This window comes from Hippocampus comes, unplaced genomic scaffold (genome assembly GCF_001891065.2).
Source record: "Hippocampus comes isolate QL1 unplaced genomic scaffold, H_comes_QL1_v1.1 scaffold83, whole genome shotgun sequence".
Lineage (NCBI taxonomy): Eukaryota > Metazoa > Chordata > Actinopteri > Syngnathiformes > Syngnathidae > Hippocampus > Hippocampus comes.
In genome coordinates, this window is record NW_017805281.1 from 2,559,071 (window position 1) to 2,584,700 (window position 25,630).

A 25,630-nucleotide genomic window follows, 5' to 3' on the forward strand; every position below is an offset into this window, starting at 1 on the left:
TATTTATGACTGTTAAAGTACACATTTATCTTCGAAAAGCGTAACTTAAATCTTGTAAATTATGACTTGTTTCTTACAAACGATATTTTCTCACCCATATGAATAATGACGTTCACCCCACCCCCTGAAATGATCACGGTTTTCTCGTGAGAATTCTGACTTTGTTTTGTGAGGTATTGCCAGCAAGCTTTTGTGCCGAATTGATACTTCCCATAGATAAGTGCGTTGAGCAGGTCTGCTCTTTTCCTGCGCGTTGCACTTTACAGCGTTAAGCGAGGCAGCTCCAGTATTTTGTCTGACCCGTTGACCGATTAGCGTCCTTATCAAGGACTCATCAAAGGTCTCGTGCGGATGGGGACCACCCAGTGTGAACGGACACGACACTAGATACAGTCCAAACCCACATCAGGCAATTTGGCCACTATTATACTCATGAAGACAATGATTTATTCCATGAGCTATTTTTGTTATTAATTAAATAAAAGAACAACGAAAGCGAATGTACAGTATCGTCAATTTTATGGGAGGCATGCGTATGTGGAGTAATGTCGCCCTCTTGTGGACGAAGCGGCACAACAGCAGAAAGTCTGACGTCAGTTTCCACAAGCGCTCATTTCGCAGCAAAGTCAAATCGACGCAAATGGTAAACGTCATCATGCATTGATCCCAAAGCCTTTCAACGGAGCTTCAATGTTGACCATTTAGGATAGGGCGTTTCCGTTCACTTAATCAAGGCCGCGTGATAATCCTCCCCCGCACCCCCTCCCGGCCGAATGTAAAAAAAAAAAAAAAAGGGGCGTGGAGGAGTCGCGAAGACTGTTGCGAGGAATCTACCAAAACATTTTCGACCCAAACGATTCCAGTGTGGTTTTTCTGTAGCTTGGAGGACTACAAACTATCGCTTATTCAACAGGTGAGTTTACTTCGGTGTAGGTTTAAACAACAACTACAAAACATACAAACAACGCTTGTTTTAGTCCCGGGGTCTAGATCTCCGACGAATTGGAAAGGACGGACAAAAAAAGCATTCTTGTTGCCTTTCCGTACGCTCAAACGTCACCGTTAAACCTCATATTAATCACCAACGGAGATTTTTCCACCAATAAATCGCACTAAGCCACCCGGCCTCAACTCAAGGCTTCCTCAGTACGACATCCAGCGCGAGCGATGGAAACAAAGTTGGCTTATAATATGAAAAAAAATGTTTATTGGGCTTTAGGTTTTGTGTATATGTATGTACGTATGTATGTATTTGAACAAAACTATAACTGTTTGGTTTTGATTTGACGTTCTTGTTGTGTTGAAACTCTCCTCCTTCCTTTCCATTCGTTTTTCCAGGAAGTAACCGGAGGTCACAACCACCATCAGCATCACCGTCATCATGTCCGGTCAGTGCTCCCAGTCGTTTTTAAAAAAACAATATTTCGTTTCACGCAGTTTAACAAGATTCGCCCGGTCCTGTCACACCAGTTTTTGTGTCCCAACGTTAGTGGTCATTCTTGTAAAATTCCATCAGTGCAGCAAACTTCCTGTGGCTATTTTTTGTCAGGTTACACTCACCAGGCCCCCTACCCAGTGACGCAACACGGGGGCCAATCGGTGGCCCCCTATCCCGCATTTCAGGGTGGCTATGGGGAACCCGTTCAAGCCCCTGCTCCAGGCTTCAACATGAACTACAACCAAGGTCCACCTCCTGTCATGTTTCAACCGGGACCAATGGGGGCAGCCCCCCCTTACGGCGGGTCACCTGGGGCTGTTACCCCTGCACCGGCCCCGGCTGCCATAGTCCCCGTTGGGGTACCGCCAGGGCTTGAATACCTCACTCAGGTAACTCAGTTTTTCAGAATTTTGCATTGGTGGCTTACTCTATCAGTATTTTTACTTATTTGATCAAAAACAAATAAATAAATGAAGGTGTGTGTGTGTGTGTGTGTGTGTGTGTATGTATACAGTATATATATATATATATATATATATATGTGTATGTACACACACACACACACACACACACACGTGTATATACAGTATATGTGTGTGTACACACACACACACACATATTTCAAAAGTGTAGCTTACCTATCAATGTACTTCTGCTCTCTGACCTTTGAACAACGGATTGTGCAAGATTGTGAACCATTTTATAGGCAGAAAGCAAGCAATTTGTTTCCTTGCGTGTTCCCTTATTAGATCGACCAGATTCTGATCCATCAGAAAGTGGAACTCCTGGAAGGTAGTTTGCTCCGGCGCCGCCCCTGCTAAAGAGGCCACGCGTTAACCGATTGCCGTTTGCCAGCGTTCATCGGCTTTGAGACCAACAACCAGTACGAGATCAAGAACAGCCTGGGCCAGAAGATCTACAAAGCCAAGGAGAAGAACGACTGCTGCACGCGCAACTGCTGCGGCTCGCTGCGCAGCTTTGACATGAAGATCAAAGACAACACCGACCGCGAGGTCATCCGCCTCATCAGGCCTTTCCGCTGTGTTTCCTGCTGGTGTCCGTGCTGCTTGCAAGAGGTCAGCTTCCCTTTCCAGTGATCCCTCACTTGTCGCGGTTAATGGGGACCGGGACCACCCGCGAAGGACGAAAATCCGCGAAGTAGGGTTTGCCATAACCAGGAATTTTTGTGTCAGGGTTTGTGGGTACCAACATGTTTAAAATATGTAAACAGTATTTATGCTTTACATATTTGAGACAAAGCCTGTACCAGTACACACTTTTACTTAAATCTTTCATTATAACACCTTATACAGTAATTAGCATTCATTAGCATTCCCTTTATGCAGCTCTGACAGTGTCGCCTCCAGTGAGAGCAGCCGATGTGTTTATTTATGATTAGACAATTAAGGATGCAAAGAGACACTCTCTCTCGTGCATCTCCCCCATCCACACACACACACTACCACGCAGTAGTAAACACAACACTGATCTAGGCAACCATGTGATTCGACACTAAACAAAGAGTAACCCACGTGATAAGACACAAGGGGGGTTGCTGGGCGGGCTGCGAAGATGCACAGCCAATCAACATGGCTGTGCATCATCGGATAGATCCACTCATGCTGTGATTGGTCGACGTCACGCTGGGAACCAATCAAACTCCAGACAGCCATGTATCAAACTTCGGAGTCATTAGGTATTTTTTTTCTGAATACAGTGCTTTGGGGGAAAAAAAAAAGCGATGCACCGAGGCCATGATAATCGAACCGCGAAATAGCGAGGGATCACTGTATGCGTTTCGCCCCGATATGATTTCAGCCTCTGTGTTGCCGCGTCAGTCATAATGCGCCCGCCCAGCGCTGTCGCTGGCGATTGTGAAGTTGAAACCGTACCATTTGAAATTTTGTTCACTCAATTCAACTCAAACCCAGTCCCGATTCTGTGCCATTTGCTCAAACCCGCTGTGTTTTTAGATACCGAAAAGCTGCGTGACTGGTTTGACTGGACAGGAGATCGTTTGTGCTATCCTATGACTGTGGGTCTGTTGTTTTGCGTTCCTAACTGGAGTCATGCCACCTCCGCAATGTTTACTCACGCGCTGTCCCAACCCAAGCCATTCAGCCGCCTCGCGTACACGACAATCGGCAACAAGTCACTGGCGGTGACTCACCTGCCGATTGATCCTTGCATATACAGTCCCTTCCAAAAGTACCGGTATTGGAATGGTAAGGTCAAGTCCCCTTTTTCTGGTCCCACGTAGCCTTTCATGTGTGATGACTTGACTGAACCCGCGACATGATGCGATTGTCAAGGACTAGGAAAGTTATTGTCAAACCGCCAAGCGAGAAAGTGAAATGTGAATCATGTGGTTGTTGTGAATGACCCACAGATGGAAGTGCAGGCGCCGCCGGGCACCACTGTGGGCTTCGTCAAGCAGGACTGGCACCCGTTCCTCCCGCGTTTCTCCATCCAGGGGCCCAACAAAGAGACTCTGATGAAGTTGGAGGGCCCCTGCTTCGCCTGCAACTGCTGTGGGGATGTCAACTTTGAGGTCACACGAACAACAAATCCTTTTTCAGCTTTTTTAAAAAAAATTAATTAATTAATTAATTAATTTTAGACTTTATTCTCATCCAAATTTGTTTTCTGGGGGAGAGGGTTTACCCTTTTTTCTGGCATGTTAAAAAAAAGCATAGTAAGAATTTTTATTTTATTTGTTTATTTTTTGGGTCACCAGATCGGACCTATTTTTGTAAAAAAAAATATATATATATTTTACTCCACTACAGGTGACTTATTTATTTTTTCATAAACTGTATTCTCGTCTGATTATGTTTTTTGTTTTTGTTTTTTTGTTTTTTTTGGGAGGCGGGGAAGCACACTTTTCCAACTTTTTCTGTAGGGGAGAGTGACTTAAAAAAATAATCCAAATCATCCTTGTACAATTAAACTTTATTTAATGCCCCCTTTTAAAACAAAAATCTCTTGTAAAATTGTGACTTTTGTGTTTTGGGTGTGTAGCTGACGGGAAAAGATGGTGGTCAGCCAATCGGGCGCATCAGCAAGCAATGGAGCGGCCTCTTGAAGGAAGTCTTCACCGACACGGACAACTTTGGCATCCAGTTCCCTCTGGATCTGGATGTGAAAATGAAAGCCGTCCTCCTGGGCGCCTGCTTCCTCATTGTACGTTTTGCCTCCTTTTCCTTTTGCTTCGGTTCAAAACGCGTCACTCAGAACTTCCCCATTTATTTATTTATTTTGGGGACTTTCTTTCCTTTTGACAGGATTTCATGTTCTTCGAGAAAGTGGGCGAGGCCAACCAGCGCAGCTCCGTCTTCTCCTAAGACAGCAAATTTCTGTCCGACCGCCACTTTTACCACTCCAATAGCAAGATCCACTTTTGCGTATGTTGGGTCAAATATGACCACATGACTGAAGTGGTCAACATGTGTTGCACAAGCAGGGTTTTCCGAAAACACAATATGGACTATACGTCAGTAAATACCGATTACCAGAGCAAAAAAAAAAAAAAAAAAGCACATCAAAACCTACTTTCTTAAAAGGGCATTTAAAAAAAAAATCTGCTCTTGATTTAGGAAAGCCCTGCTCTACGCGACAGAGGAATGTACGAAATTCCGTTCCATTGCATTGCAGAGTGGCGTTCACGCAAGACTGTATGGAGCGGAACCGTCCAAATGTGTGCAAATTGAAAATGGTGCGCTTGACATGCATTTGTTCCCACGGAAGCGGTGCCAGTCATCCAGCAAAACTCAACCCCGCAGTTCTCTTTTGAAAAACGTGCCAGTCTCCGCCGCAAGTGCCTGATTGTTGAACCACTCCGAGACCAGTCCCCAAAGGTTGGCACTATCTCCGATCCGACATACGTAGTCCCTTTTCTTCCTACTTGTTTGACACCTTTGACATTTTTATTCATTGTGAAGATTGAAAAGGTATTTGAAACACTGTCTACTATAAGACCATTATCATTTATATATGTACATTAAAGCTTATGCACCGACAATGTCGCATGCTTTTTTTTTCTTTTATGTATATATATATTTCTTTCTTTACAGTGCCGTGAAAAGGATTTGCCTTTCATATTAATTTATTACACAAAGGTTTCGGTTCATCAAACCAATTTTGATATCACACAGAGACACCCCAAGGAAATAGACAATGCAATTTCTAAATGTCAATTTAATTTATCAAGGCACAAAAAAAAATCCAAACCTACCTGTCTCAATGTGAAAAAATAATTGCCACCTGAACCTATTAATGGGTTCTGCCACCCTTGGCAGCAATAACTGAAATCGAGCGTTTGCGGCAATTAGCGGTGACTCTTTTTGTTGAGGAATTTTGGCCCACTCTTCTTGGCAGAATTGCTTCAGCGCTACCATATTAAGAGGCTTTTTTTTTTAAGCATGAACTGCCTGTTTAAGGTACAAGAGGGAGGGGGGGGGCAATTACTCTTTCACATAGGGACAGGTAGTTTGGGATTTTTTGGGTGGGGCCTTTATAAATTAAATTGACATTTAGAAACTGCATTTTGTATTTCCAGTGTAATATTAAAATTGATTTGATGAACTGAAACCTTTGTATCGGATAAATATGCAAATAACACAGATATCAGGAAGGGGACAAATACTTTTTCACAGCACTGGATAAAGCAGCACGGTGCCCTCCTGAATTATTAGCACCTATGGTTAAGATGTGTTCTTTAGATTCTAATAAATTCCGTTTTTGTCTCAATATTGTAGGACCAACATTTAAAAAAAGAGGAAAATCCAACCTTTGAATCAAGTGCATTTATTCAGTGGGGAAAAACCAAAACCCACATCAAAATAATAATTCTTTGACATCAAATGATGTGTGCCACAATTATTAGCACCCCTGAGGTAAATACTTGGTACATGCCCCCTTTTGCCAACACAACGGCGCTTCATCTTGTTTGTTTCACAAGATGGGAGAATACAGAAAAAGGGATCTTGGACCATCCCTCTCCACTTGAGCCCCCCCTGCCACAGGTTTACAATGGGGTTGAGGTCTGGGGACTGAGATGGCCATGGAAACAACTTCGACCATTTTCAGTGTGTGGATGCTTCTGCTTTCATTTCAAGGCATTTAACACGTCTTAACCTGGGGTGCTGATTACAGGGGTGTGGGGGGGGGGGCAGTGTGTCGTCAGCGATATTGACATGAATGCCATAAATTTATCAGACGTTGTACTAAAGTTTGCACCCATACAAAATATCGTCTTGCAAGAAAAAAAGTCATCATCGTACGTACAAATTTGTAAACTCACAGGTAGCTTTTTTTTTTTTTTTGTGGAAAAAGGTCGCAAATCTCATGAGAATAATGTACAACAAATTTATTCAACAGAACAAATTACAAAGGGAAATAAGAACACGTGTCCCATCAACAGTAATACATGTGTGAATAGAATATTTAAAAAATGTATAAAATTTAAAAAAAAAAAAAAAAGTGTAAGAAACGGTGAGTGTCTTTTGAAAAGTGACAATGCATTTTTACACCCGTCTTTCGCCGCTAAGCTGCGCACGCTCCCTCTCGCCCGAAGCCGATCGGTCATCGCGCGACCAGCGGATGAGGTAGCGGCTGGCTAGCTGCAGGTTCCACTGGTACCTGGACAGGATCCGCAAGCAGTCCTCTCGCGAGCACAGACTCAGTGAGTAGAGCTGCTCCATCTGTGGACGGGGTGCAACATTCTGGTTAGGGTGACGGTGAACCACGGCAAAGAGCTCAAATTGAGACGGCAAAGACCTCGGCGTGGCTTTTAATTTGATCTGATTTTGACCTTTGGGAAAACAAACTAGAACAACGTGCGAGGGGAGAAACAAGTTGTGATCTTACCGGACATAAGGACAACAAAAGTTGCTATCGAGCAAATAACCAATAACATAAGTTATCTTTTGAGAAATTTTTTTCAATCAGAATTTGCCCACCCCCTAAGAAAAAAATGTTACTGGAGAAAAAAAAAGTCATTTGTGATCTTTTTTTCCATGGAAATAGTTGTAATGTTTGGATGAAAAAAGTAACGTTTCTGGGGGAAAAAAATTGTATCCTTCAGGGTTGCAAGCTGTCTTTTTTTTTTGGGGGGGGGGGTGTTCTGAGGATAGAGTGAAGAAAATTTGGATTTTTTTGCCTTGAGTTGCTGCTCAGCCCGCAGCGGGTTCCATTCATTCCGCTGGAGTGCGCCGTGAGCCTCCTCGATGGTCACCCCGTGCACAGCCTCCATCACCTGAACACAACACAACGGAAAGATTCCAGGACGCGCTTTGTCCTAATTCTACCAGATGACAAAATCGTGATCTTACAAGAAATAAGAAAAAAAAGTATTGAATGAGAAATCTGCATTTATTGGATTAAAATTTAAAAAAAAAAAAAGGTTGACCACCTGCGAGATGAGCGCGTCTCGGGCGTAGTGCACAGGAGAGGACTTCTCCCTTTCGCGAAGCCGCTCTTTTCCGTCCACGTGCTCGTCCAGCTGAGGTGTGGAACGTGCCAGCTGGGCCATTTTGACCAGGTTGGCGCCCCCCGCCGGTGGAGGTGGTGGCGGCGGCCAGACGGCGCCCGGGATCGGGTGCACGGTAGGCCTCCTCTGCGGCTTCCAATTGGCGCGCTTGAAGTTGGGCGGTGGTGGGCGGGGAGGCGGCAGGACACTGGCCTCGCTGAAACGCCGGACATCCTGCTGCATCACCACGCTGCGCGCCGCCATCGCCGGAGCCGCTGGCCTGCCCAGGGCGGCCGGCGGAGGCGCCCGGGACTGCCGACCGCTCAACACCGACTCCAGGCTTCGAGAAATACCTGCGGACGGGACCCAGCGGGACATGCTGAACACACACGCTGAGCCTGTCACTCAATGGTGAGTCAAGTTTGCCTTCCAAAAAAATGACATATTCAATTGCAACGATACGAAAACATTTATTTATTGCTAAGTTAATGATGTGGATGACACATAAAAGGGGGAAGGGCAACGACTGGATCGAGAGAGCAAGATTTGAGGAAATACAGCACCTGACATTTTGATCAGATTGGAGCCCTCCTTCTCTCTGGCTTGCCTCCAGCTGCTACTGCTTCTGCCCACCACAAGAGTAAGTAAGTAGGTCAATCAAAATTTCACCAAATAAAAATGATGCCCATTGCCGTCAAAGGCGACTGACTCCTCCAAGTTGTCGGGCGATCCCCAACTACGATCCACATGGACGTCTCCGTGTGCCGCGTGGTGCAGGCTGCCCTTCACCGGGGCCGAGATGAAATTGGAGGCGGGGTTGGGCGCTGGGTTGGCGGCAGCGACCGCAACGGGAGGGACCGACGGCGGAATGGGTGGCATGATGACGCAAGGAGGGAACCAGCCCACGTTGAGCGTCCTCTGGTTCTGGCCACGCCACTCGGTGTGTTCCAGGCTGCGCAACGGATCAGCTCAATCACTTTTTTTATTTTAATTTTTTCTTGCCATAACTGGTAACTCTCATGCTAGTGGACTTTTGACGGGTTACCCGTGCTCGACGACGGTCACGAGGTCGCCGGGCGCCAGCGCCAGTTTCCTGGCTTCGGAGAACTCCCGGCCGGCCTGGACCTCCATGGGCTTGGCCTCGGTCACCATGGCGATGAGCCGGGCGAAGTCGGGCCGCTCGGCCGGCTCACACGCCCAGCACTTCCTCATGACGGCGTACAGCTCCTGCGGCGAGTCGGGCGGCTTCTCCAGCCGCTCGCCCTCGCGCTCCACCCGCCACAGGATCTACAATTTGCACCACGGTCAGCGGGCCTTCCTGTAAAGTGCTCGCCCGGCCGCCCCGAGTGCCCACTTACCTGCCTTCCCGACAGGCCAAACCACGGCTCCTCGCAGTACGTGAACATCTCCCACAGGGTGACGCCGTACATCCACACGTCGGACGCATGCGAGAATGAGCCCACGCGGAGACTCTCTGGAGCACACCTGTGTGAATAGCGGGGCGACCGGGTTACCAAATTTCAGAAGGGTACCCAAGGTCAAAGGGGCAGAAGGCAAACATCGCGCTAGCTGAGTGGCGCTCACGTCCACGCGAGCTCTCACCATGCGAAGGGGATGCGCCGATGCGCCGACATGATGTAGTGGTCGGCATCGTGGCTCAGGCCCCTCATGAGGCCGAAATCGCCGATCTTCACCATATCCTTGGACGCCAGCAGGACGTTGCGGGCCGCCAGGTCCCTGTGTATGAAGCGGCGCGTCTCCAGGTAGTCCATGCCGGCCGCGATCTGGCAGGCGAAGAGCCACAAGCGCGCCAACGGGTACTCGTACTGACGCGAGCGTAACGTGTCGTACAGCGAGCCCAACGGGGCCAGTTCGGTCACCTGCAACGGGCGCGGCAGGCTCATGAGCAAACGGAGATGTTAAGGCGGCCGGGGCGGGGGGGTCTGCTCACCATTTTGAGGGGCTGCGTGAGCACCACGCCGTAAAGTCGGATGATATGCGGGTGGTCCAGCGACTGCATGCTGGTGACTTCTTGTAAAAAGTCCGTCAAGGTTTCTGCATGACGGGACATGCTGCTCCGCAGGGATTTCACTGCAACGGGCAACTGCAATACAACAGGCATAAAAAATAAAATAAAATAGTAAAATAATAAAAAAAAAAATATATATATATATATATATATATATACATATATATTAATATTTTGATTCAATTTGTTTTTATTTTTGTTTATCCAATTTTTTATGTATTTATTATTTTAATTATTACATTACATTATTATTGTATGTACTGTATTTAATTGTATTTTCAAACGTTTTTACTCTGTTCATTTTAAATGCTTATTTTCTTTTCACAAATGGTGTCATGCGTTATTATATTTATTTTTACAATGTGTTTTGTATTTTATCTTGGCTTCATTTCATAATGTTTTTTTGTTTGTTTTTGCTCATTTCTTTTACTTGAGTCGAATTACATTCATGCATTTGATTCTACTGCCGATGTATTGATTGAAATATTTCACATGCCATTTATTTTACTTTGGTTATCATCTCACTCTGTTAAGATTTTATTTTAGAAAATCATGTTTATTTTTTTCTTTCTTTCATAATGTATTCCTTTCTATTTTTCCTTCTGTCATTTTTTTTTTTATCAAAAAGCTCCCAAAACACCGAACCCTCAACAAATCTTTCCAAATGTGTGATTAACTGAATGTTTTGCTGGCGTCGTCTCCATGTTTTGTGTGTCTTACAACTCTTCCAGTGGGCGTGTGCCACTCCCCCTTCTTGACCACCCCGAAGGAGCCGGAGCCCAGCCTTTCCCCGAGAACCAGCTCACAGTCCTGGATGAGGCTGGGGAGCGCCCGGCTACCGCCATCCAGGTTATGCTCGCCGCCGCCGCTGCCGTCGGGTGCGCGGCCGCTCGGCCCCTGCGTGCGCAGAGACGTCACAGTGGATCGGGGGCGCTTATCCGCTTATGCGTTTTCTTCCATGTGGTCATACCTTGGGCACCCCCGAGCGCCAGTTTCGGGATGTCTTGTAGCGTTTTAGTGCATCCCATAATCTTCTTTGTGCTTTGGTTAAAAAAAAAACAATTCTGACGTCAAAAACACAATTGGTTTATTTACAGCAAAAATTGCTGCTATCCAGTGGAAAATGAAAACCCAGTATGTTCAGTTGATTCAAACATATTGGCCCACTATTGCAGAACGTAATATGCGACGCAATAGGCAACAAACAAGACGCCACATGATATAATGAATCATAAGCCCTTATTGGAGAATTTGTGTCACTATGGGATTAGGGGTGTGGCCTTCTCTTGAATCACTCGTTTTTTTGGAGAGCAGACCAAAATACGTACGTGCAAGTGGAGCTGACTCACAGCTCCAAACAGTGACTCGTGGCCTAACTCAGGGGTCAATGTTAAGCCCCTTTGTTATTTGTGCTTTATATGATTGATCTGTGTAAGATTTCAAAAACTCCACACTTTATATGATTCGAAGATGACACAAGTGTTCTGTTTTGAGGGCATGATTTGGGGAAAAAAATACTGCGTAGAAAAAGGTGCAAACATTTTGAATGGTTTGATTCAAGTGAATCAACCGTCAATTTAAACAAAACTCAACACATGATCTTTGTAAATCGCCCAGTCAATGACGACAGAACAGTAATAAAAAAAAAAAAGGGACTGAAATGGAACATGTGAAAGAGACAAACTAAGTTGGATAAATCACAAAAGTTATATAACGATGAAATAATGTACATCTCTCGCAGGATTGTTGAACGTTAAAGAGTTCTTAAACGAACAGACATTGTTTATTTTGTACTCCTCCTTGGCTGTCCCTTATTTGACCTTTGTTAGAGGTATGGGGAAATACACATCAAACTACTATTGAGCCATTATTTATGATTCAAAAACTCATTTCCACGCATGAGAACAATGAGAACTGTAAAAAACGTTGCTTAAAGAGAACCCATAAATCAGCTCTTGATTCATAAAATGACTTTAATGATCAAAGACTTGGTGGAATTTAAAATGGCACAATTTATGTACAAAATCTTTTTTTATTATTATTTTTTTTAAGTCTGAACGAAATGGAAACTGAAACAACTGTGTGGATCTTAAAACGGCACAATTTATGTACGAAATCATTTTTTTTTTTTTTTAACTCTGAACGAAATGGAAACTGAAACAACTGTGTGGATTTTCCAGGAGATTGTTCCCGTGTATTGTAACTTCACCCATGACAGTCGCACTTTTCCACCATCAAAAATTGGTGCTGTCCAATGAAAACCAACCTTGGTTTTTAATCGTAATGTTGATACTCTATCATATGATACGAAGGGTGGGACAAAATATCAATACCCCAGTTTAACCGTTCAGTCCTTGCAAAAAGTCTGCCATCCTGGAATGTGGATATCCCAGCATGGACATTTTGCTAAGCCGTATAGTCATTTTTTGCTTGGGCAGCGGCGATATTTGTTGGCATATGAATATGAGACTCACCGGGTTTGCTGATACCGATATGCTCCAGGTCGCCCTCCTTGACATAGGCGAAGTGCTCGATGCGCGTGATGTTGAGGCCGTCGCGGACGCGCAGGTAGAACTTCTCCAGCTGCACGTCGGCCAATAGTTGATACAACCATTGCGTGTCCTGCTCCATCGGCGGGCGGTGGGAGCTTGGACTCGAACCGGGCAGCCGGTGGACAATGGCGGAAGGATTCTGCAACAGTTTCACAGAGAATTGTAAAAGGCGATCCAGTAAACGGTATCCCCCCCTGCTGGTCATTGTTTTTCGATGTCTCTTGAATGGATTATGTTTGTTGCATTTCGTTGCAACCCGTGGTACAATGACAATAAAGCTAATTCTGATTCTGAAGCCGCTCAATTGGCCTTTAACAATCCCGAGACGTAAGCATGGAGGGGTAAAAAAAAAAAAAAAAAAAAGAGCTGGGACTGACAAACCTGGTGCCTGTGATGCTAACGTTTATGTGCACAGTGATGAATCTTTAACCGGCTTGGCTACTGAAAACACTCTCGATGCCTTGGGAGCACAGTCCATAATGTCAACACGTTGATCAATTAGCATCCAACCATTCATTAATTTTCCGACAGACTGCCTTTGTCCTGACTTTGGGCAAGGCGCACCCTGGACTGGTCGCCAGTCAATCGCAGGGCACATACGTAATGACAAACAAGCATAGGCACTCACATCTTTGGACATTTGATTATTATTACTTTTTAGAGGACTGAAATGGTTGAGCATAGATGGATGAGGTTGAAATTAAAGAAGTACAAATGTGTACAATAAAATATTTACATTTCTTTTTAATTATTTGTTTTCATTTAATCCTCATTACTTTACTAACATATTTGAATGGGCGAATTAGTGCACAAAGTATCACTGGACTTGTGACAATAAACCTGAAAATGGTCAAACCTTATTGGTTCTTGCAAACGTGCAACTTTAAGACGTTTGAACCTACAGTAAGGAAGACGTGCAAATCACGACGAATAACTTACCGTATTTTAAAACAAACGTAAAAACGAGGGCTTTTAGAAAAACATTACATATGTATAAATAAACCGCTCAAAAGTGTTCCCTTGATTTTTGAGCAGTAATTCTCAACTCAACTGTATTTATAGAGCACTTTAAAACAATTTATACGTATATAATACACACGTATTAACTATTATTGATCCTAAAACGTCGTTTATCGAAGCGCATAAAGGCCTGTGCATAGCAGTGTAATTGGGTGTTATTAAGTGCTAAAATTCGTTAAAAAATAAACCATGTGCAATCCATATTTCCAATGTGTTTTGGATTTTAGGCTGCTTTTAGGATGATACTTACTGTAAAGGATATTGCTCACAGCTCGTTGTCACCCCCCAACACACACCTTGACGCCAGACGACATGTTCCCCCTCCACCACACAAATCTTTGGAAAGTCCTCGAAAAGGCGTCACGATCCCACAAATTTGGTCTTTCTTTTCATAGAGAGAAAAAAAAAATCCTCGCTAAAACGTCACTTGGAGGTCGTTCGGTTCCACTTTGGAGCGAGTCAACAACAAGCGACAGAGACTCGAGAACGTACCTGTCTAGGAGTCTTTTTTTTTTTTCATTTCCGGGACCAAGCATGCCTTTTTCCGGTCATGACTCACCTGAATCGACACGCAAACGACGCAGACCACATAAATAATAATAATAATAATAATAATAATAATAATAATAATAATAATAATAATAATAATAATCAAAGTCAAGGCCTTGGCCTAAATCACTCATGCAAGCCAAATATTTTGATTTAAATAGCAAAGTACGATTAAGATATTAACTCAACTCAACTCAACTCAACTGTATTTTCAGAGCACTTTCAAACAGCCACCGCTGCATCCAAAGTGCTGTACATAGAGCAACTAACATACACAACAATAAAGCAATAAATCAGTCCAAAGATGGTCGAAAGCACCAAACAGTAAAACTAAGATCAAGTCTGAGTCATGCTGAGTCAAATGCCAAAGTGAGTTTTCAGGCGGGTTTTAAAGATGGGCAGCGAGGAGGGGCTTGCCGAATGTTCAGTGGGAGGTCATTCCAGAGAGAGGGACCAGCAACACAAAAGGCTCGATCCCCTCTGAGCCTCCGTTTTACAAGACCTGAATTTGTTCTCACCGCCCCCCCCCCAAAAAAAAAAACGATTTCATAAAAAACTATCAAAAGGTATGATGAGAGCCATGTACACTTTGGTGGGTAAATCAAACAAAAAAAGAAACAAACAAACAAAAAAATATTAACCTAAACATGATTCAAATAAAAATAATGAAATGCCAGTAGAAAAATAAACAATTTAACATTTTCCATATATATTGAGCCCTTTTTTTGGCCACCATTGTATTAGTCTTATTTCATGATGACAAATTAGTACTACTATTACTGCAGCACATCTCATTCAAGACAAACCAAACACTAGGTAATTAATTGCCAATATCATTATGTAATTTAAAATGCCAACAGCCCTATATATCGTATTTATTCTCGATAATATGGTATAATATGATCATGTTTTCCAGAACAGTGTTAAGTATTTATGGATACATGTTTTTACCTAAAACAAGCGTTATAGGAGCTACATGAATATCCCTCGGCTTTGGAAAGGTGTTCTCCTGGTGAAGTATGCGGTTCTCAAGAGTTCCTCCCAACTCATAGCGGCTACTGCCGAGCAGGTTCAACAGGATTTTTTTTTTTACAGTCTGACGTGTCTGTATGCACTCTGCAACAAGCCAGATTTTCCTGAACTTTGCACTTCCTGTCACAGTCGCTCCTCCTCACCTGACTGAATGGTGGTTTTCTTTTTACAGTGGAAAAGGGGGCAATAATAAACACTTACAATACGGGCGGGGCCCGATAGCCCCTGGGCAAAAAAATAATTTTAGTTTTTTAGAATGATGTAGGCCAACGGGTTTATTGCGCAACCCTGCTATTTTCAGGGCGAGATAAGCGGTTTCTGGGGATAACAGGAAGTTTGGTTTCACCTTGTCACTTCCAGCATGTAGGAATTGTTTTTGTTTTTTTTTAATTTCTCGCATTACAAGTGCGTGGCTGCCTTGGTAGGGAATTTAAGGTGTTGTGTTGTGTTGTCTGACAAATTACGGAAGAGGATTAGGGCCAATGAAGAAAAAAAAAACAAGGTTGGCAAAATAATCTCAGAATTCGAAATTCATGCAGAGGACGGCTGCATCATACGTGTCGTCGTAAGTTAAGACAGAGATGCCTTGAGATACGAGTGGCGATGATGTGAGATGCGAGAAGTCGTTCGGCCAAGAATTGTGGGCAAAAATTTTGAGAGATGAGCACTTTTACTCACGGAAGTTTACTATCCAACTAAAAAAATTGTAAATCAATACATAACAACCACGGTGTTGAAGTCCACATAGCTTAATGCGAACAAGCGATGCAAAACTCCATTGACAAGCTAATGAATAGCATCAGTCTCACGGTGCTTTATTTATATATTTGAACCCAGTAACAACAAATAGTGTACCCATACGGACACTCTAACAACACTCAAAAGCGTATATTCTTTATCACAGGCAAAGAATGACTTTCACAAAGGCCCAAAGGATTAATCAGCCGGACGATATTCGATATTTTATCATCTTTTTGTTTTATGCATTAACACATTACAACGTAAAACAAATATAATGACGTTCAAACACCAACCCAAAAAACCCACACACAAAAACAAACAAAAAAAGGCCAATTTTTAATGTTTTTTCTCAGTTGTAAAGTTAAACTAATACTTGAGGACAAAGTATTGAGTCATATTTTTATAGTTGCATGTGTTAAGGGACCAAAAAAGTTATTTTATTCATTGCATTTTTTTTTTCATGAATGGGCCGTTCGGAACCTTATTCTGCAAGTATCAAATTCGGTCAGGCCTCAATTATTACTGCGGCTCGATCAAAAGCTGTTCCTGTGTCCATGTACATCCTATATAGCTTGTTTTATACTGCCCCCAAGTGGCCAAGGTGACACCAGGAGGAGAAGCACAATGCTCATTGGAGTGAAGCAACTCATTTCAAGAGGGAAATTTGGCTTTCAGCTCATGCTCCCAATTGAACTCGTATTTCAAGGCACCACATTACCCCGACCTTTTGCTTTGACACCAATAACGTTTTCCATTTTTTTCTCCCCAGAGCTTCAGCTGACTTTGACTTCAGCTGACTTTGACTTCGTCACATCGAAGAGTCACTTGCACGCCGCCGTTTTGGATAAAATGGCAGCGCGGACTCACTTATTCCGTCGTATCGAGCGGGAGTTGTTGGAGTTGGCGCTACTGCGGGCTTCTGGATGGCATCTGGAACTTGCGTTGTTATGAATCGATCGTTCATGAAATATAGTAGTCGAAAGTTTAATGCATATGTTTTTTTTTCACCGGATTCGGGAATTTGCTTTTGAAAGAGGTCTGCAGGTGGTAGATAGGATTTCTCCCTCTGTCTCTCTCTTTGTCTCCCCCTCCCCCCCTGTGCTCTGCAACTTCAAGTAACTGCTCTACCTGGCGTTGAAATACCTGTCATTACAAGTCCAAATGAAATGAATGCAATCATTCATATCGAACCTTAATTGTGTACCAACCTTTCGGCGGGCCGGATCCGGCCCGCGCGGCATAGTTTGCCCACTTCTGTTTGGGAGTGTTCAATCAGCCTGCCATGCGTATTTTTGGAATGTGGGAGGAAACCGGAGTACCCAGAGAAAACCCACACAGGCCCGGGGGGAACATGCAAACTCCACACAGAAAGGCCAAAGATCGAACCCACAACCTCTACACTGTGAGGTCGACGCGCGAACCAATGGACCACCGGGCCGCCCCCTCCATGAACAACCCAGGCTAAATTTAGCAGTGTCTTGTGGCATTTTAAGGCACATTTTTTTTCATATGCGAACAGGTGAATTTCTAAATAGTGAAAATAGAATATACGAGGGATTACTCTGAGTAATTATTATTCAGTTGCTCAACACTGGTGACCAAACTGTTTTGTAATGTTCAGTAAACAATTTTTGCCTCCCCCCTCCCCACTCAAAGACAAAGTTGATGGCATACCTGATTCGAACTGGCGTGGTCAACTCCAATGAGGCCTTCTGCAGCATGGTCCGAACTCGTCTTTCGGACCACAGGCTGCTGTTCTCCGGCGAGGTGGACTGCCGGGACAAAGATCCGAACGCTCCGGCTCCTGGCTGCTATGTGGAGCTCAAGACATCAGGAGAGACATACACAAACAGCACAGCAAATTCCGCAGGTTTGTTAAGAATAATCGCAGAGGTGCCACGAAATCAGATTTTCCATATTTTGTGAGAAAGTGGTCAGATCGCAGAGACATCAAGTCATGCATTCAACTCTCACTGCAAATTCCAAGTCTTGGCTTTTTCACGTTTTTGATGGACATCAAGGATGTCATCTGACACAAGTGTACTTTGACCTCGATAGAATAAGACACAATTTTGAGATTTAGCGACCTCTTGTGGGTGGTCTCTGGGATTTTCTTTTCATCAGGTTCAAGCTGCTCAAGTGGTGGACACAGTCCTTCCTCCTCGGAGTACCTCGTGATCGGCTTCCGGAGTGACAACGGGCGTATCTTGTCTGTGCGGACTTATCGAACTGCCGAAATTCCACAGCTGGTTCAGGTATACTTCTTATTTTACAAGAGAAACAGACCCACAAAGTGGTTTGTGTCTTTTGTGCGGGGTGAGTACTTGGGTTGTCTTTTGTCAAGCGTGTGGTGATCGAAGACGATCCTCAGTGAGTTCCCAGTTCAAGTACTTTCTTTCACTTGTGCTGAAGGCCATTTGCATATCGCTGGCAAATAATAATTATATTGACTTTTTTTTTTTAGACTTTCAGAAAAGATCCTAAACACATCAATACAACACCAAACAAAAATTAATTAATTAATCATTTTATGTGGCCCGTGAAAAGAATTCACACTTTCATGATCCTTGCTAAAATTAGTACCGAAATGTCAAATTTTATGTATAACTAATAAATAACAAATCATGTCGAGATTATGTGATAATTTTGTTCCCCTGTTAACACTCAATCAAACAATAATTGAACAAAGCTGGTAATCCATCAATTAGTTGTGTACATCATAGGCGATTGCTCTAAGATTGCAAGGGAAGCTCAGCTTCCCCTAAAATGTCAAAAAATAAGTGATCAGATATACAGTATGTGTGTACATGTCATTGACTAAATATGCGCTACAACGCGCTCAACTTTTGTTCTGAATCAGCTTCTTAAGACTGGTTACGACGCGACTCTCTTCTCATTCATTCCCGCGGCTTCACTGTGCACGACTATAAATAGTATCATTTGCCTATAAAATTGTTATAAGTACACCTTTTCATAACACTGTATATTTATTAACGTATAAGAGAATAAAAAAGAAAGAAATATGGACCGACTTACAACAAAGAATTGCTTTAGTAACTGGAACAGAAAAGATTTAAAGTGCATCTGAAATTCAAAACTAAAATTGAATCCTTAATTAAATATAAATATTTTTTTAATGACCATGTCAGACCATACGATACTGAAAAATAAAATCACATAAAATCAATAACTAATCATGCATTCAAACTAATCTCCAACATTATCTCAGGAGCACAATATTAAAACAACTTCAACCAGCAAAACAAAAATACTGTACATAAAATAATATGTGCTGATTTTAAAAAAATCAAAGATGATGTCTGGATTAATGGCTACGAGTAGCAGTCACAAAGCGGGATGATTGTTGGCAATATTCGGTACGTTTTCGCTGAAAAATACTCGAGCGGCTTATCAGCGTGATCGGGGTGTCATGTCTTTAAGGGACGCCTTCATTTATTTGGCTTCTTGCTGTCCGCTGCCAACTGTAACAGAAAAGATTTAAAGTGCATCCGAAATTCAAAAATAAAATTCAATCCTTAATTAAATATAAATATTTTTTAATGACCACGTCAGACCATATGATACTGAAAAATAAAATCACATAAAATCAAAAACTAATCACCAACATTATCTCAGGAGCACAATATTAACACAACTTCAACCAGCAAAACAAAAATATATAAAATAATTTGCATACTTACATGCCTTCTTCGTGTGCTATCTCGGCCAGGATGACCGGTGTGAAATTAAAAAAATTGAATACAATTCTTCTGAGACAGTAGGTTTATTTCATAGCTTGGAAGAAGGACAACACACTATTTCCTCACCAGTTATTTATTTCATCGTACACACTGATACACAGATTGAAAGCGTAACAAAAACCCCACAGCCATTAAATAAAAGCGATGTCACCTAAATGGTAACTTCTGACAGACACACTTCCATAATTCATCATCAGTTCAGTTTGAAAATCCATCACACCATCCTATTCTCTCTCCAATACGTTTCTGTCAGGTGAGTAGTTTGACTTTACGTTTGCTTTATAATGCAGCGGTGAACTCATTTTCGAATGACGCGACAGTGAAACACATTTGTACTGTTAATAAAGGTTTTAAGATTGCGGCAGTGACATCCTGGAATTCATTCACTTAACATCATTTTCATATGGGGAAAATTGCTTTCACTTGTAAGCCAAAAAGCATAGCAAATTTTATGGCGGTTCAATTTTGCTATTTAGCATGCATCGTTTCAATAAATATGAAATGAAGGTGGTGTGACTCCCTTTATCTCATTTCCGTCACATACCAGTCAGGCAGGAAGCAATAAGTAGAGTTCCTGTGTTCAGTGAAGGTCACGCTACTGCCTGCTTTCCGGGAAAACAGATACACCACACTGGAAGACCAGAGATTAATTGTTTGAATGGAGAAAAAAAAATGATTTGCTATTTCTGAAGAAATTTTACATGCATGCTGAAGAGCTGACCCTGCATAGTGATATCATCGAATTAGGTATGTGGAATGTTAGAATAAAATGAATAGGGACTTTACATCTTGCCATCTAGTTAGGTACAATTTATAATGATAATTGCACACACACGCACTGACAAACACGAGTACGGATTTGTGAAAAAAATATTCGTGATCACATACCAAATTTTGACAGGAGTTTTTACGGTCCGGCGCCAGCGATATGCAAATGGTCTTCAGCATTCACACAAGTGAAAGAAAGTAGTACTTGAACTGGGAACTCACTGAGGGTCGTCTTCGATCACCACACGCTTGACAAAAGACAGGAAGTCGCTGCAGAAGTTCATGCAGACTTCTGGCTTCCAAGCCAAGGACCTGTACTCACCCTGCACAAAAGTCACAAAGCACTTTGTGGGTCTGCTTCTTTTGCAATGTATCGCTGCATCGGTAAAACAAGAAATATACCTGAACCAACTGTGGAATTTCGGTAGTTCGATAAGTCCGCACAGACAAGACACGCCCTACGTCATTCCTGAAGCCGACCACGATGCTAGGTACTCCGAGGAGGAAGGACTGTGCCCACCACTTGAGCAACTTGAACCTGATGAGAAGAAAATCCCAGAGACCACCCACAAGAGGTCGCAAAATCTCAAAATTGTGTCTTGTTCTATCGAGGTCAAAGTACACATGTGTCAGATGACATCCTTCATCCTTGATGTCAATCAAAAACGTGAAAAAGCCAAGACTTGGAATTTGCAGTGAGAGTTGAATGCATGACTTGATGTCTCTGCGATCTGACCATTTTTCTCACAAAATATGGAAAATCTGATTCAGTGGGAACTCTGCGATTATTCTTTACAAACCTGTGGAATTTGCTCCGCTTTTTGACTGTGTTTATCTCTCTTGATATCTTGAGCTCCACATAGCAAGCAGGAGGAGCCTCAGCGTTCTCTCTGTCCCGGCAGTCCACCTCGCCAGAGAACAGCAGCCTGTGGTCCGAAAGACAAGTTCGGACCACGCTGCAGAAGGCCTCATTGTAGGTGACCACGCCAGTCGAATCAGGTACGCCGTCAACTTCATTTTTGAGTGGGGAGGCAAAAATTGTTTACTGAACATTACAACAGTTTGGTCACCAGCGTTGAGCAACTGAATAATAATTACTCAGAGTAATCCCTCGTATACGTATTCTATTTTCACAATTTATAAATTCACCTGTTCGCATATGAAAAAAAAAAGTGCCGTAAAATGCCACAAGACACCGCCAATGTCCATTCTTAATAGGAATTGGCGTGTCAAGGAATTATGGCGAAGTAATATATCTTGAAGAGAGACAAGCTTTGTGTGTTCAGGAGGAGCTAAATTTAACCTGTGTTGTTCGTGGAGGTTTGCTGAGTTTTCATCGTATCCAGAAGTTTCGGATCACCCTATTTTTTTTACTGAAGATTATTGAACATCAATCCTCTTCAATCCTGTGTTTTACGCCGACTTAAAGCGATGGCTGTAGATTCATTTGAGAATGTGTGTACATCTTCGGCCAGGATTATAAATATACGGTATGTTGTGAAATAAATTAGGGATAAAATCCGGATTTGTTTTCTGTCAACAGGGGGATTAATGCATGGGTTGTACAATATTTTTGTGGTAGCGATTGCTCTTGCGCTCTTCCATTTAAATGTGTTTATCTTATGTGTGTTTAGAGAACCCTAAAAGAAAAAGTGCATAAATTTTATGAAAACATGCCTAGGGCAATTTTTCATTTAAGGTATTTAGAAAGGGTATTTCTATGCTGCGGATTTCACTTACAGCATTTTTTTTTTGAGTGATGTAATATAGAGCAAACAAAAAGATTCCAACACTCCCGACTACAAACCGTGCAAGTTCTACCTGCACGCGTGTACTGCTTAAACATGTACCCCCAGTACATATTCTCCTTGTGACTCTCGGTGCGGTTCTGTCGGTAACAGCAAGCACTTTCAGTTTCCACTTCGTTGATGTAAAATACTCCTTGGAACTTGGTGATGGCTAGCGACCACTCCAATTCATCATCGTAAGGTGTGCAGAAAACTTTGGTCAAACGGCCTCGCGATGTGACGAAGTCAAAGTCAGCTAAAGGTCTGGGGAGAAAAAAAAATGGAAAACGTTATTGGTGTCAAAGCAAAAAGTCGGGGTAATGTGGTGCCTTGAAATACGAGTTCAATTGGGAGCATGAGCTGAAAACCAAATTTCCCTCTTGAAATGAGTTGCTTCACTGCAAGGAGCATTGTGCTTCTCTTCCTGGTGTCACCTTGGCCACTTGGGGGCAGTATAAAACAAGCTATATCGAATGTACATGGAGACGGAAACAGCTTTTTATTGAGCCGCAGTAATAATTGAGGCCTAACCGAGTTTGCTACTTGCAGAATAAAGTTCCGAACGGCCCGTTAATGAAAAAAAAAATGTAATGAATAAAATAACTTTTTTGGTCCCTTAACACATGCAACTATAAAAATATGACTCAATACTTTGTCCTCAAGTATTAGTTTAACTTTACAACTGAGAAAAAAAACATTAAAAATTGGCCTTTTTTTGTTAGTTTTTTGCCCAAGTGTGTTTTTTTTTTTTTTTGAGGGGGTGGAGGAGGGTGTTTGAACGTCATTATCTTTGTCTTACATTGTAATGTGTTAATGCATAAAATAAAAAGATTATAAAATATAGAACATCGTCCGGCTGATTAATCGTTTGGGCCTTTGTGATGGTCATTCTTTACCTATGATAAAGAATATACGCTTTTGAGTGTTGTTAGATTTCCGTATGGGTACACTATTTGTTGTTACAGGGTCAAATATCCGTTGGTTAAAGCACTGTGAGACTGATGCTATTCATTCGCCTGTCAATGGCGTTTTGCATCGCTTGTTCGCATTAAGCTATGTGGACTTAAGCAACGTGGTTGTTATGAATTGATTTACAATTTTTTTTAGTTGGATAGTAAACTTCCGTGAGTAAAAGTGCTCATCTCTCAAAATTTTTGCCCACAATTCTAAAGCGGGAAAAAAAAAAATTCGCCAAACGACTGCTCGTATCACACATCATCGTCACTCGTATCTCAAGGCATCTCTGTCTTAACTTACGACGACACGGACGATGCAGCCGTCCTCTGCATGAGTTCCGACTTGTTGGCCAAGATCCATTGCAGGATGTGTTCCAGAGTTTTTATGAAGTTCTCATCTCCCTGTATGTCGCGGTCACTGTAGCCGTTCCTCAGGTCAAAATTTGGTGTCTTGTCGGGTTCCACAAAGTATCTCATCTGACTGTTGTCATGTTGGAATTGCCACTCCGCGTCGAGGGAGAAGGAACCCTCCTCCACTCGCTCTTCGAACGGAGGCGAGCATCTTTCATACGACTCCTTTTTGGCATTCAAAATCATAGCGTACAATGTGTCTGAAAGTGAGAGAACTCCAAATGAAAAAAAAAACGGAGGCTATAGAGGAAAGAATCGAAACACCGACCAGTTGAACTGGTGCATTTAAAAGTTTAGAGGTCAAATTAAAGTTCACTTGTCAAGGTTTTAGCGCATTTGCGGTTAATCTTTATTCAACAATAGAGGCATTGTGTGAGTTTAGCTAACATCCTGAAGGTACTTGAATTATGAACTAATAACTGTGCTTTAAATCAGCGGTCCCCAACCTTTTTTGCCCCACGGACCGGTTGAATGTCAGACAATATTTTCAGGGACCAGCCTTTAAGGCGGATAGATACAACAAAATAATATGATATGACCTGCATGAAAAGTGTGGTATTTTCAAAGGATAATAATAAACACGAATCATGACAGAAGGAACGTCCTATCTGGCCGCTACGCTCTCTGGTGTAACATTTAAACGTGCCTTCAAAATAAGATACACCGCAGATAAAAAGTGCATGAAAAATACGACTCACTATTGTTATGCATATTATGCAGAGTGGGCTTGGAGCGTGGAAATCTCCCGTTGAGATAAATCCATATTTTAAATCGAACTCCTGATACTGTCTATTAAATGTAGCCTTCTTTGTCTTGAAAGTTGTAGGCTCCTCTTCTGTCTCCTGGCTGGGCCTTTTCCCCTCTCCAAACAAACTTTTCAAAGACGTTTGTTTTTTTTACACATTTTGCTGGCTCCTGGGTTTCATTTTAATGGGAACCTATCACGGAACCGAGAAACGCGCCTTGACCTGCTCCAAGAGTCACATACTGTAGACCAGGGGTGCCCAACCAGTCGACCGCGGTCTACCAGTCGACCGAGGACTGATCCCACACCGTGAGGTGTGTAGGGAAAAAAAAAAATTGTCATGACAGGAAGTCAGTGTTGCCAACTTTGTGACTTTGACGTTATATTTAGTTCGGATTCAGACCCTCTCGGTCGACTCTTTTTTTTTTTTTTCAAAAAAGTGACTGACAATCTAGCGACTTTTCTGCCGTTATTTGAGACTTTTGGAGTCTGTGTGGCGAAAGCACGTTGTTGTCAATGAGCAGCGCCGGGTGCTGTTGTTGCCCCTCCGCAAAATGAAGCCGCTGCTGGCTGATCCCGCCAAGTTTACAATGTGGGCTGGATGTAAATGTAAACTTTTCTTTTTCTAAAATAAACTAAAAAAAACATCAACAAATAAAAATTACAAAAGAAAAAAATATAAGAAAAAAAAATCCCCTCAAGTAAATCGCAACTGCTTTAAATAATAACTGAGCATTTTCATCTTCACATCCTGGTTCAGTACCGATGGACCTACATTTACAACCACTGAGTATCCATTGCCAGATTTTCTGCGCTTTTCACCACAAACATTTGTCTATAAATCATATCAAATCATAAAGTGAGAACATCATGAAAACCAAATCACACCTATTTGTTGAAACCAATTCTTAAAAAGTATATTTGATTAATTTTATGCTCTATCAACAAAAATTCAAGCCCATTTAAAAAAAAAAAAAGTCTCACCTGATCCGGGAATCGAGTGTGAGAGTGGGATGATCCCAACCAACAGCGCTGTCAAGACTTGGTTTGCTTTTTGCTCCAGCGGAAGTTCCGGTTTTATTACTCATGAATTCAAGACACCACAGGAATTATGGACTGTTTGTTTGTTGCTTTACTGTTGTATGTTAGTTGCTCCATGGCTGTTTGTTTGTTGCTTTACTGTTGTATATGTTAGTTGCTCTATGGACAGCACTTTGTAAGCAGCGATGACTGTCTCTATAAATACAATTGAGTTAAATTGAGTTTCACTTTCAAGGAAACCCTGCCCATTTTTCCTTCAAAACACACACATACACATACAAGCACACACACACACACACACACACACACACACACAAACTGTTTTTGCCCT

General features: G+C 42.5%; 3 protein-coding genes across 4 annotated transcripts; 1 reads left to right on the forward strand and 2 right to left on the reverse strand.

Moving 5' to 3' along the window:
• Positions 1 to 776: 776 nt before the first annotated feature.
• Positions 777 to 5,459, forward strand: LOC109516661 (phospholipid scramblase 2-like). Its single transcript, XM_019871391.1, has 8 exons — positions 777 to 913; positions 1,339 to 1,388; positions 1,550 to 1,827; positions 2,188 to 2,230; positions 2,294 to 2,514; positions 3,828 to 3,989; positions 4,460 to 4,621; positions 4,723 to 5,459. The coding sequence occupies exons 2-8, from the start codon at positions 1,382 to 1,384 to the stop codon at positions 4,780 to 4,782; spliced, it is 933 nt and encodes a 310-aa protein (XP_019726950.1). The 5' UTR covers positions 777 to 913; positions 1,339 to 1,381; the 3' UTR covers positions 4,783 to 5,459.
• A 927-nt stretch (positions 5,460 to 6,386) lies between these two features.
• tnk1 (tyrosine kinase, non-receptor, 1) lies at positions 6,387 to 15,069 on the reverse strand. Its single transcript, XM_019871403.1, has 14 exons — positions 15,009 to 15,069; positions 13,759 to 14,067; positions 12,411 to 12,627; positions 10,907 to 10,977; positions 10,657 to 10,833; positions 9,859 to 10,011; positions 9,510 to 9,787; positions 9,266 to 9,392; positions 8,953 to 9,194; positions 8,617 to 8,859; positions 8,471 to 8,532; positions 7,851 to 8,260; positions 7,599 to 7,694; positions 6,387 to 7,140 (listed from the first exon to the last, which is right to left on the reverse strand). The coding sequence occupies exons 3-14, from the start codon at positions 12,565 to 12,567 to the stop codon at positions 6,964 to 6,966; spliced, it is 2,193 nt and encodes a 730-aa protein (XP_019726962.1). The 5' UTR covers positions 12,568 to 12,627; positions 13,759 to 14,067; positions 15,009 to 15,069; the 3' UTR covers positions 6,387 to 6,963.
• A 4,579-nt stretch (positions 15,070 to 19,648) lies between these two features.
• Positions 19,649 to 25,411, reverse strand: LOC109516664 (decapping and exoribonuclease protein-like). 2 transcript variants are annotated; one of them, XM_019871394.1, is made up of 7 exons: positions 25,243 to 25,411; positions 23,404 to 23,713; positions 22,181 to 22,410; positions 21,160 to 21,376; positions 20,762 to 20,897; positions 20,582 to 20,682; positions 19,649 to 20,222 (listed from the first exon to the last, which is right to left on the reverse strand). In XM_019871394.1, exons 2-7 carry the CDS (start codon positions 23,697 to 23,699, stop codon positions 20,114 to 20,116), a joined length of 1,089 nt encoding a protein of 362 aa, XP_019726953.1. In that variant the 5' UTR covers positions 23,700 to 23,713; positions 25,243 to 25,411; the 3' UTR covers positions 19,649 to 20,113. The 2 variants fall into 2 exon arrangements, with proteins under 2 accessions (XP_019726953.1, XP_019726954.1); XM_019871395.1 differs by having other exon boundaries at positions 23,404 to 23,728.
• Positions 25,412 to 25,630: the final 219 nt, after the last annotated feature.

Coding starts and splice junctions, on each gene's coding strand:
- LOC109516661 (XM_019871391.1), top strand. Junction 2,231..2,293: donor GAAAGTGGAACTCCTGGAAG/GTAGTTTGCTCC, acceptor GCCGTTTGCCAG/CGTTCATCGGCTTTGAGACC. Junction 2,515..3,827: donor GTCCGTGCTGCTTGCAAGAG/GTCAGCTTCCCT, acceptor AATGACCCACAG/ATGGAAGTGCAGGCGCCGCC.
- tnk1 (XM_019871403.1), bottom strand. CDS start 12,567: ATGGAGCAGGACACGCAATGGTTGTATCAACTATTGGCCGACGTGCAG. Junction 8,261..8,470: donor CAATCTGATCAAAATGTCAG/GTGCTGTATTTC, acceptor TCCCGTCCGCAG/GTATTTCTCGAAGCCTGGAG. Junction 7,141..7,598: donor GGGCTGAGCAGCAACTCAAG/GCAAAAAAATCC, acceptor CCCCGTCCACAG/ATGGAGCAGCTCTACTCACT.
- LOC109516664 (XM_019871394.1), bottom strand. CDS start 23,699: ATGATTTTGAATGCCAAAAAGGAGTCGTATGAAAGATGCTCGCCTCCG. Junction 21,377..22,180: donor TAAGCAGTACACGCGTGCAG/GTAGAACTTGCA, acceptor CCCCACTCAAAA/ATGAAGTTGACGGCGTACCT. Junction 20,683..20,761: donor AAATTCCACAGTTGGTTCAG/GTATATTTCTTG, acceptor ACTTTTGTGCAG/GGTGAGTACAGGTCCTTGGC.